Source organism: Gavialis gangeticus, unplaced genomic scaffold (genome assembly GCF_001723915.1).
Source record: "Gavialis gangeticus isolate Ggan-Ray unplaced genomic scaffold, GavGan_comp1, whole genome shotgun sequence".
NCBI lineage: Eukaryota > Metazoa > Chordata > Crocodylia > Gavialidae > Gavialis > Gavialis gangeticus.
Genome location: NW_017728996.1, coordinates 21728987 through 21740311, shown reverse-complemented (window position 1 = coordinate 21740311; position 11325 = coordinate 21728987). Strand labels below are relative to the sequence as shown.

Sequence of the window (11325 nt, the reverse complement as noted above, 5' to 3'; positions counted from 1 at the left end):
TCGCCCGTGGCCAACACCAAGTCCAACAAGGCATCCCCCCTGGTGGGGCTGTGCACCTCCTGGGTTAGATGAAGGTCCTGGACTCTCTCCAAGAACCTACGTGAGCGCTCGGACCTAGCTGACTGCTCTTCCCAGCAGATGTCTGGGATGAGATGAGAATGGTCAGGCAAGACCTACCTCCAACTAACCCACACTGCCTGTTCTGAGATGGGATAGGCATTGCTTGAGCTTCCAGGATCGCTTCCTTGAGGAGCAGGCACTCTTCCTGAACTCCCCTCCCCTTTGGATTGAGGTCCCTTAGTGCCTCACCAACAAGCCTCCTGAGCTTGTCAAAGTCAGCTCTCCTGAAGTCGAGGAGTTCTGCTTTGCTGTCTGACTTGCCAGCTTTACAATGGATGGTAAAGGTGATTGATCAGCTCATGGTTGCTGTCTCCCAGCTTCCCTTGATCATTAGGTCACTGATTAAGTCATGCAGCACTTTGCCTGTCATTGGTCCGTAGTCTTCTTGAGTCAGACAGAGCTCATCCACACACATGAGGAAGCTTTGCGACCATTTGGATGTGGCTGAGTGCTCTTCCCACAAGATGTCAGGGTAGCTGAAATCGCCCATGACAACCATGGACTGGGAGCGTGCAGCCTCAGCCAGTTCTCTGGCAAATTCCTGGTCAAACTCTTGATCCTGGCTAGGAGGTTTGTAGCAGACTCCCACCATTGTGTCCCCTGTGCCTTGTTTGCCATAGATTTTAACCCAGAGAGTCTCACATCGTCCCCCCTGGGTGCCAATGTCAGCTTGCAGAGATGCGTAGCTTTCCTTGTCATAGAGAGTTAACCCACCCTGCTCTTTTTGCCACATGATCTTTCCTGTACAAGGTATAGCCATCTATACCTGTGGCCCAGTCATAGGTGGAGTCCTACCGGGTCTCTGTTATCCCTATGAGATCGTAATCCTTGTTCCTCCTGTTTGGTCCCCAAGCTCCTGGCCTTGCCTTCCCTACGGATGACTCTGGGGCTGGGGTAGGGGTGGGTTCCTTTGAGTGCCTTAGCCTGCTGGTTTTGCAAAAGCTGCCCAATGGGCTTGCAGTGGCGGTAGTCCCCCCATCCCCCGGTGGGCTCAGTTTTAAAGCCCAGTTGAGCAGGTCAGCAAGTCTGGCTGAGAAAAGCCTCTTCCGCAGCACAGTAAGGTGGAGGCCGTCTCTTCCCAGCAGCTCGCTGTCTCTCTCACCAAAGAGTGGACTGTGATTGTGGAAGCCGAAGCCTTCACGATGACATCGGTGCCGCAGTCTTTGGTTGACTAACTCAACCCGACTCTGCCTCCTCAGCCCATGACCCACAACCGGGAGGAGCTAGGGAAAGACCACCTGCACGCCCCACTCCCAGAGCCCTGTAGTCCCTCATGACCTGGCTGGGATTGTTCCGAGCCATATCATCCGTGCCCACATGCATAAGGAGCATACGGTAGTGGTCAGAGGGCTGGATAATCTTTGGGCTCCTCTCCACTCTGTCCTAGATGTGGGACCCCGGGAAGTAGCACACCTCCCTGGATAGGGGGTTGGGGCAGCAGATTGCCCCCTCAGTCCCCCTCAGGAGGGAGACTCCTATGACGACCACTCCACGTTTCGTCTTGGGGAGAGTAGGGGTGGGTGATCCTCCCTTGTCTTCAGGAGCTGGCATCTCTGCAGACTCGCTTGGGGCTGCAAGATGTTCGTACCTGTTGCAAAGCCCCAGAGGGTAGGGGACCTTGGTGCGGTGGGCCTTGGGGCCCTTGACCACCTTGGTCCAACCCCCTGGCTGGACAGTATGGGAGATCCCTGAGTCCTCCCTTGTCGTGGAAGGTGACCTTGGTTTACCCTTCAGGGGGTGAAGGGCCTGGCAGTAGGAGTCTATCTCCTGCTCGCCATCCCTGATGCCATCCCTGATGGCACACAGTCTCTGGACTGCGACCTGGAGTTCCTCTATCTGGTGCCCCAGAGACTCCAAGGTAGAGCAAACCTTGCAAGGGGAGTTGGCCATGCTCCCAGTCCCATGATCCTGGAAATGTGCCAGGCAGCCCTTGCAGCCGAGAGCCAGGGTCTCCATCTGCGTGGAGCCTGGAACCACGGGCTCTGTCTGGGTGGACGCCTCTGAGGTGCCAGAGGGGGAGGCCGCAGACTCCAGGGGGACCCCGGGGTGCAGCGTGTGCCCATCCGCATTGTGCCACTGGGAGTCTGGCTACTGATGGGATTGCCTTCCCTGGGGGCTCACTGGCAGGGCCTCAGGACCTCCCGCTCACCCTCCTGTGCAAACTCCTGCACTAAACTTGCACACCGGGCCCAGAAGTGCACCTGTTTGCACATCCTGTTCATGAGGCTCTGGGCGTGCGGCTCCCCGGGGGGCTGGGTGAAGTAGGAGTCAAGGAGGGGTGCATGATCCTCCTCAGCTCCACTCAGCTGCCTCCCTGCAGCTGAGCTCCGTCCCTCCCACCATGGGCCCCTGCTTAGCTATGGGCAGGCCAGGGCTTGGGGGTCCTGGGGTCTCTTGGGGGGGTCCCTGGCCTCACAGGGGTGCAACGGGCTTACACCCATGTGTCTCACTGGAGCCGGGACCTGAGTGTGGCTTCTGCCATTGCCAGGACTTTTTAAATTGTGCGTGTGTGCAGAAGGGCCCGCTGGTGCCATGCCGCTCTTGGGGGGTTAAGGGGGGTCCCTCCCTCCCCCACTGAAGGAGGGGCAGGTAATTCTGCCCCCCAGCAGCCCGATGACGTGGCTCCCTGTGGGGCTGGACTAAGTAGAAGCCGGGTGGGGGGGAGTGTGATTGTGACCCTCCTTGGCTCCACTCAGCTGCCTTGCTGCAGCTGGGCTATGTCCCTCCCACCACAGGCCCCTGCTTACCTGCGGGCAGGCTGGGGCTCGTCAGGGGTCCTGGGGTCTTTTGGGGGGTCCCTGGGCTCACAGGGGTGCAATGGGCTTGTACCCATGTGTCTAGCGCCAGAGCCGGGACTGAAGTGCAGCTTCCGTTGTTGCTGGGCCCTTTTTAAACTGAATGCATGTGCAGAAGTGCCTGCTGGTGCTGCACCGCTCTTGGGGGGTGGGGGGGGTCCTTCTCCCCCACTGAAGGAGGGGACAAGTAAGTGCCCCCTCCTCCCCCTCCATTTCACGCGCTGGCATAGCTTGTCTAAAAATCTCTCCCAGCTATGCAGTTAGTCCAGTAAAAGTTATCGCCCCCCCAAAAATCTGTGCCTCTAGTACATGTCCAGGAATTGAGTCCACCAGGAGTTGAGGTGGATGTTATCTAGCTGGACTTTGAGAAGGCCTTTGACACGGTATCCCATACCATCTTTATAAATAAACTGAGGAGATTTGCCTTGGATGATTATACGGTAGACTGGGTAGCAAACTGGCTCAAGGATTTACTCAGAGACTGGTGGTGGATGGATCAGTGTCAACCTGGAAAGATGTGGGCAGTGGAGTCCCTCAGGGCTCAGTGCTGGGGCTGATGCTGTTCAACATCTTTATCAGTGATCTGGATGAGGGGGTGGGAAGCACCTTGTCCAAATTCGCAGATGACAGAAAAATATGGGGTGAAGCTAACACCCTGGAGAAGAGGAACCAGATCCAGGCTGACCTAGATAGGTTGGGGAAGTGGGCAGAGAGCAACAGGATGCAATTCATTAAGGACAAGTGCCAAGTGCTGCATGTGGGGAGAAAGAACTGCTATCATACCTATAGGCTGGGGGGCGACCTTCTTAGCACCACTGAGGCAGAAAGAGATCTTGGAGTCACTGTTGACTCCAGGATGAACATGAGTCATCTATGTGATGAAGTAGTCGGCAGAGCCAATTGCGCCTTGTCGTGCATCCGTAGGTGCTTCACAAACAGGTCCAGGGAGGTGATTCTCCCTCTCTATGCGGCACTGATCAGGCTGCAGCTGGAGTACTGAGTCCTGTTCTGGACACTGCTGTTCAAGTGGGATGTGGACAACCTGGAGAGCAAAGACAAGTCACTTGTCTGATTAGAGGCCTGCAGGGAAGGCCCGACAAGGAAAGGCTAAGGGACCTTAACTTTTTCAGCCTCTCCAAGAGGAGGCTGAGGGGGGACCTTGTGGCAGCGTACAAATTCATAAGGGGAAAGCAACATGAAGTAGGCAACGATCTGTTTACCAGGGCACCCCCTGGAATGACAAGGAACAATGGCCATAAGCTACTGGAGAGAAGGTTTAGATTGGACATTAGGAAAAAAGTTCTTCATGGTCAGGGTTGCCAGGATCTGGAATGGGCTTCCAAGGGAGGTGGTGCTCGCCCCATCCTTGGGGGTCTTCAAGAGGAGACTGGACAGGCACATGGCTGGGTTCACATGACCCCAGGTTTGGTGACCCCTTTCTTGCCTGCCAGGGGCAGGGGGTTGGACTAGATGGCCCACTGAGGTTCCTTCTGACCCTAGAATCTATGCATCTATGAACATCAAGCCATTCTAGCTGATGTTCTAGCGGAGCCAAGCATTTGAAGGGGGAGGAGTTCTGCAACCTTTCACTTAAATGAAAACATGAAATGACTGTGGCTGCTTTCATATACATTTGGGATCAGATCCTATTCTGTGTACAAAGTGTCTAAGTGGATTGGACAGTCCTGAACTCCCTGCTCAAATCTCCAAAAAACCATTGATGCAAAAGGTGGTTGGGTCCTCCTCTTCCTTCCCGCTTAAGGTACTTTTGTTATAAGGTATTAAGTGCCTTCAGAGTGTTACAAAAGACACTATATTCATGGTTTGACTCAAATTTTTGGACACCTGAATCCACTTAAGCATCACAGAGGTGAAATAGGATCATCAAGAAAAGATGACAACTTTTCAAAATAGAGACCTGCATGTAAGAGTCATGTTATTCTTCATCCAATTAGATAACTGACACAGTCGGGTGATCCATATATCCAATGAAAACATCTTTCACATCTTGATTTTTTTTTTTTTTTTTAACTTTCAGTGAAGTGATCAAAACACATTGCTCTAAAACACAATTATTTCCTGAAATTATTTTTGTCCGAAACTTTCAAATAATGTATTATTTAGAGAAAATCCTGTAAAGTGACACTTTTTCATTCATTTGCCTTTAAGCATACAGAGCTAAACTGGGAATGTTGAACACTATGTCAAAAATCAGAGGCCAAGTTAAAACCACAGGATATCCCCAAACAGAAGGGCTACTGGGGGACTGTATGCTGCGGTTTGGCAGAGAACTTGGAGATGATTCTACATTTGGTAAGTTTGAGTAACTCTCTTGTGAGTATCTCTATATTCCTTGCATGGAGAATAATACTACCTAGATGTGTGTTGTTGCTGACAATTGTCAGTTGTAAGTTGACAAAATAAAAGTCCAATGATCGTATGTCAGAGGTGGAATAAATATCATGTGATACTTCCAAGCATGTATTTTGCTATCTTATAGGGAGGGCTGATGTCATTGCCTGCTAGTAAGGTTACTGACCGCTTCTTGTGAGCATCTGTTTAAACTGCTTATAGTTTTGTTGGACTTCAACTATTTCAGCTGATATTTTTCATGGTGGGCACCTGCCTCAGACTGATTAATTTGTTTATTTAAATGCCAACCAAAATGGGTACAGCTGTCCTCAAGAATAAGAGCAGGAAAAAATGTTGTTTATCGAAAAACAATATTATAACTTTTATTTTTGAACTGTGCTAGTGTCCCCAAGCTTTGACACAGGGAGCTGGAAGTTGATGGTGAGAGTGATGTCCTTTATGTGGTAGAGTGCCTTTTGTTGCCATCTCCATGGCAAGTCACCTGAAACTGGCCAAGTTGTAAGTCTTTGGAAAAAGGGCTGCAGTCTCTAAAGAGTCCATATTCATTGAGCATGTCCTAATTTATCAGTAGATTGTTGACCTGATTGGACATGTGCTGTCCACATAGAATAAATCCACAGAGGATATTCCACAGAGACTATATCCACAAGACTATATCCACAGAGAATATATCCATGGAGGATATTCTAGCTTGGAAGTGTGGGCCTTGGAACTCATTTTCCTACAATTGCTGCTTCTGGCTGTTCCAGGACAGGGAGGAGCCAGCCACCAGAACTAAATGCAGAAAGCCTGTTTGTCTTGTGCTGAAAGTACCATCCCTTCCTGTCCCCCACATTTGTACCCAGACAGTACGAAGGAGGAAGCAGTCTTATTGGAATGCGGAGGAAACAAATGTTGGACCGTGGGGAAATGAAGGAATATATTGGAACAACTCTGGACTGTAACTGGGGAGGGGCAGAAACCGTGGCTGGAAGTTTGGAATGGGAAGACTGGGAGCACACAGGGGCACTAAGGGCACATACAGGGGTTTGGTTTCTACTGGAGAATTACCATTCTCCCATTGAACAAGGAAGATCTTGCCTGTGCCAAGAGTTTTTAGCACATGAACAAATGCCTGTCTGTTTCCTACAACTATGAACTGGGTGGGAGGGAAAAAGACTGGCTAGACAGGGGAGCCAAGGGGAAGGGCATGTTGGAATTGTTCGGGTAGGAGAGCTGGTAGTAACACTTAGATGACAGGGAGGAAGCTAGAGAAGGAAACATCGGACAGAGCGCTACTTATTGAAAGGGGACTGAAACTGGCTGGTTAAGGGCACCTAGTGCAAGAATGGATGTAGAAGGAACAGGGTGATGGGAGAGAGAGAACAGATCTGAGAAGAAGCTGAAATAGAGGGGAGATCTGGGACCTCCTGGATGCAGAGAGTGGGACTAAGATCTGGAGGATGGATTCAGACTGGATGAGGAGCTTGAAGAAAGAAACTGTGACTGAAAGCCAGCATAGAGAGGAGAAAGACATCAGATAAGGAGCCCAGAGGAAGGAATTGGGAATTGCTAGCCACAGACACAAGAACTGGCTGAACAAGTTCTCAAAGGTTAGGAAATGCCTTAATTTAGGTTGACTAACTCAGACTAGTCAACCTAAACACAACTCAGCACCAACTCAAAGTAGTTATGGAAAAGAGGAAGAGATTGGAAAGCCAAGGAAGATGGTTTCTAGGAGCCTGAAGAGGGAGACTTCAACTGTCTAGACAGACAGACTGAAATGAGAAATTTGAGGAGTGGATTGAGATTGGGTTGACAAGGAGACAGGTAGAGATGATACTAGATTGGGACAGAGCTGGTTGGAAGCAATGGGTAGGAGGGATCAGGTTTCTACTAGACGGAAATGTGCCTCCTAGAGCCAGCTTCCCTTCAACCTTGGAAATGTTGCACGCACTACATTAAAAAAATATTATTAAGTTTGCACATCCAACACGTCAAATTAGGAAGTGCCAAGGTTAAGGCAATCTGTGCAGTTTTAATTGGGCCAGCTTGTACACATTCATTACGATACAATTCTTTGGGGTGTAGTAGTGGAAAGATATTATTCAATAAACACTGTGAGCTAATTTGGCCATGGCAGATGCATGGACGAGTCCCAAAATTGGTTGGATTTTATGACTTGACTTAAGTTAATTTTGGTAATATTGCATAAGATGGCCATGCTGAAACAAAAACCACTAGATGGACACAGGGGACCTATCACTCAAGGGCTGATTTTGATTTCCAGGCTGAGAAACATGTTGTTGAGGACACTGTTATTCTCTTAAGGCTTATTTATTCTCCTAGCTATGAATGAGATGGAGCAACACAAGACATGAGCTCTGTATACTTTTGCCGGAATAATAGGGTTACAGATTGGAACCAGTGTAGAGATGAAATTTCAAACAAAATGTGCTATGTGCACACACTTGATCATGTTCTACGGACTTAAGAAATAACCAGGAACACTAATAAGAATGCTTGCATTTTTATTATTACCTCTGGTTACAAATACTAGCAACAATTTTGGCCAGAGAACCAATACATTAAAAATGGGATGAATTAGAGACTCGCAAAAGTATAAGTTCATGATGTATTCACATTTTTGTCATCTAATAGTATCAGCACAAATATGTGAATTGGCCATTTTGGTTTCTTGTTCTTAAAATGATCACTTACTGTCTTTGCACTGTTTTGTTTGCACGTCTGTTGTTTGAGAGCTCTTGTTCTCAAGCCTTGTAGGTATTACAAATGCTGTGAAAGTGACATACTGAATCTTTTGGTCATGTGACTTTTTTTCCCCCCTGGGGCTCTACTTAACTGGAGAAGGACCCACAGAAGAAGCTGTGTATACGATTCAAATCATTCAAGAATGGAGACTGTAATGCAGGAAGACAGTAATTTGCATGGATGGATACCAGAAAAAGATGGAAAATGAAAATATTGGTTAAGACAAACTTCTTTTAGTTCTAGTTCTAGTGGCCAACCCTTGCCCCATGTGCCATGAGGAGAACGGGCAGCTGGTGTGCTTGGGATGTGAACCTTGGGCACTGAGTTAAAGGGGGCACAAGTGACAGGAGGCAGGGTGGCACTACTTCTTAAAGAATGTACTACAAACACTTTTATGCATTGTTGAATACCATGTCTTTTGTAATTTTACATGTAATGGTAATCTTGGTATACAAGTAGCATTTTCTTCACTGTAGGCCTTGCACTGATGGATGTTGGTGAAAGCATGAAGCAGATGGCAGAGGTGAAGGACTCTCTTGATATCAATGTCAAACAAAACTTCATTGATCCTCTGCAATTATTACAGGACAAAGACTTAAAAGAGATTGGGGTGAGTTTTTGAAGATAGAAACCTGTTTTTTCCCCACTGAAAGAAATGAGTAAAAAAAGTAATCAGAAATCTAGGTGTTTTGTTTTGTTTTGTTTGTTTTTAAAGAAAAATTACCTGTATTAGACTATCATACGTTAAGCATCATTGCTTTCACTGGGAAAACATGGAATCAACTAAAAATGAATGTTAGGGTACATTCCTGTCATCTGCTTTACTCCATGTACCTACCACAATAAAGTTCAGTACAGTATGGACAATAAAGAGAGAGTGTATTTTTTCTGCTTATTTTAATCTGGTTCATTAATTGTTCTGAGCCTGGGTGAGGGGTGTGATTTCATTATTATTTGTTTTGAGTTGCCTGTCACATTCTAAGTTTCCTCTAGCTCCTTCACTGTGGAGTTAGCTCTAAAACAGGGTTGAATAAGGTTACTTTTATAGGCTATTTAGGACAACCACAGAGTGATCTTATCTGTGTCAAGGAATATGAACATTGAATATCATGAAGCACTGTACCAAAAACCAGGATACTAAGGAGTGAATTTTTAGTCTTTAGCAGTATTTTTTCAACAGTTTTGTTTATGATGTAACAAATGAGAAGAAAACCAGGCATAGGTTAAATCTGAACCTTCAGATTCCTGTAAGTTTGGGTAACAAGCAAGCTAAAATCCTGATGGAACACACAATATAAAGTTATTTGTTTATACACAAATGGATTTAGAAAATTGTCCACAAATAAAATGGCAGAGGCAGTAATGTCCCAATGGCTGCATGTCTCATATGATGGATGATTCTATTCTCAGCCATTGTTTTGAAAGGGGAAAACAATAAGCATTTAATTTGTGTTTTAAAGAGCATCCTGCATCACCACTTTCACTCTATATTGAGTCTCTCAAACCCAGGATTTTTTTGCATCAGGAAAACTTGTTCTGAGGTACCTTATAGGAATGTAAGGTATCATACAGTAATGTTCAATTAATGCCTTTTGAAAAATTCATGAATGAGAGGGTTAGTTGGAGATGCACTCATGGAATGAGAGGGGGAAAGACCCTTTAAGTTGCAGTTGTTGTACTGCAAATAATTTAACATTTGAAACTGAATTATAGCCAAAATGTAAATGGGAAAACAGCGCACACAGGCTATTTCCTGCTTCTAATTTAGACACAGTGAAGCTGTTGCACATTTAGTAAAGTCCATGAGATGGATGTATTGAACAACAAATTAAGGTAAACAATTCTTGAAACGTTAACAGATGCTGCTTTCTTGGTGTCTGTGTAGTTTTAGTTTTCAGAGAAGTATTTATACTGTATAGAAGGCCAAGGTATATTTGATGTTGCCTTGGATCAGGGGATGGACTAGATAATCTCTTGGAAATCCCTTTCAGCTCTACATTTCAGTGATTCTATATAAATTAATGTAATTGTATCCATAATCAAGAACTATTTACAAAATCATAACATGTCTGTTTGGGTTTGCCTCCGTTGGACCTAATGGGAAATGTTCTGCAATGTTTAGCATCACCTGAAGAAACTAGAAGGCCGGCGTTTGGATTATGATTATAAAAAGAAGCGCCTAGGGAAGATACCAGATGAAGAAGTTAAACAAGCGGTAGAAAAATTTGAGGAGTCAAAAGAGCTGGCAGAAAGAAGCATGTTCAACTTCTTAGAAAATGATGTAAGTTGTCCTCCTGCTTCCTGTCCTGTAAACCTTCTGGAAGGAAGAGCCTGTCTGTCAGGAGTAACCAACCTGTCTAACTCTTTTAGCTGCAAACCAAAATCATGACATACCTGAGAGCTGTAGGGGAGACAGTTTCAGGGATACTCCATGTTCCAGGGCCAGTTATCTGTGTACAGTACCCAAGCTCCAATAATCATTTGCTGTTAAATGACTCAATTCATCTGATGAAGTGAGCTAGGGCTCACAAAAGCTTATGCTACTCATCTATGCTACCGAATTTGGCCGAATCTCCTCCGATTCAAGTCAGCAACTGAAGCTTCGCACACCCCTACTGGCTACTGACTTAGAAGGCAGGATTCCCCTACCAGCTCTATGCAAGGCCCCTGCACAAAGTTGGTTTATTGGGGCTTTACTCAGGTAATCAGAGTTCAAGCAGACCATCAAATTATGGCTAAAATTGCATAGAACTTCTGGCCATTTACATTGGCTGTCAGTTTTAAGTGTAAAGGGAGGGATTAATTGGGTTGCCATAAAAGAATAAAATTGCATTTGGGAGTGTTATGGAAAGAGAAAATTGTATATTACTAAAGGTGCACCAGTGCATTGGTCCAATATCGGATCAGCACTGATGTTAAGAAAATTGACTATATTGGAAATTGGCCTGATGTGGCTGATAATTTGGCTGAGAAATCCCCGTGCATGCATGTAGCTAGTGTAGCATGCAGGCAGCAAGGACCACAGCCCAGCAGCTTGGAGAGCTGCATGCAGCCGGTAGGACTGTTGTGGTGAAAGAGGAAAGGGGAGGGCAGGTCAACACCCCCCATGGTGACGGAGGGAGTGTGACTGGGTAGGTGCTGCCCTGCCAAGGTGGGGCAGGTGTGGGATGGAGCCACGACTAGTCTAGGGGGTGTGGGGAGGGGGAGTAGCTCATGCCACTGCACTCATTCTGGGAGGGCATGGGTGGGGGGGCATGTGCCTCAGGATGTGCATGGGACAGGCTGC

General features: G+C 46.8%; 1 protein-coding gene across 3 annotated transcripts in view; it reads left to right on the top strand.

The window, feature by feature from the left end:
- SH3GL3 (SH3 domain containing GRB2 like 3, endophilin A3) overlaps nt 1-11325 on the top strand; it is a 137122-nt gene that overhangs the window by 107236 nt on the left and 18561 nt on the right. For all 3 annotated transcript variants that reach the window (XM_019504120.1, XM_019504122.1, XM_019504121.1), the window contains 3 exons: nt 5085-5228; nt 8516-8649; nt 10162-10320. In XM_019504120.1, the coding sequence (XP_019359665.1) occupies nt 5085-5228; nt 8516-8649; nt 10162-10320 (437 nt within the window). The remainder of the gene's footprint in view (nt 1-5084; nt 5229-8515; nt 8650-10161; nt 10321-11325) is intronic.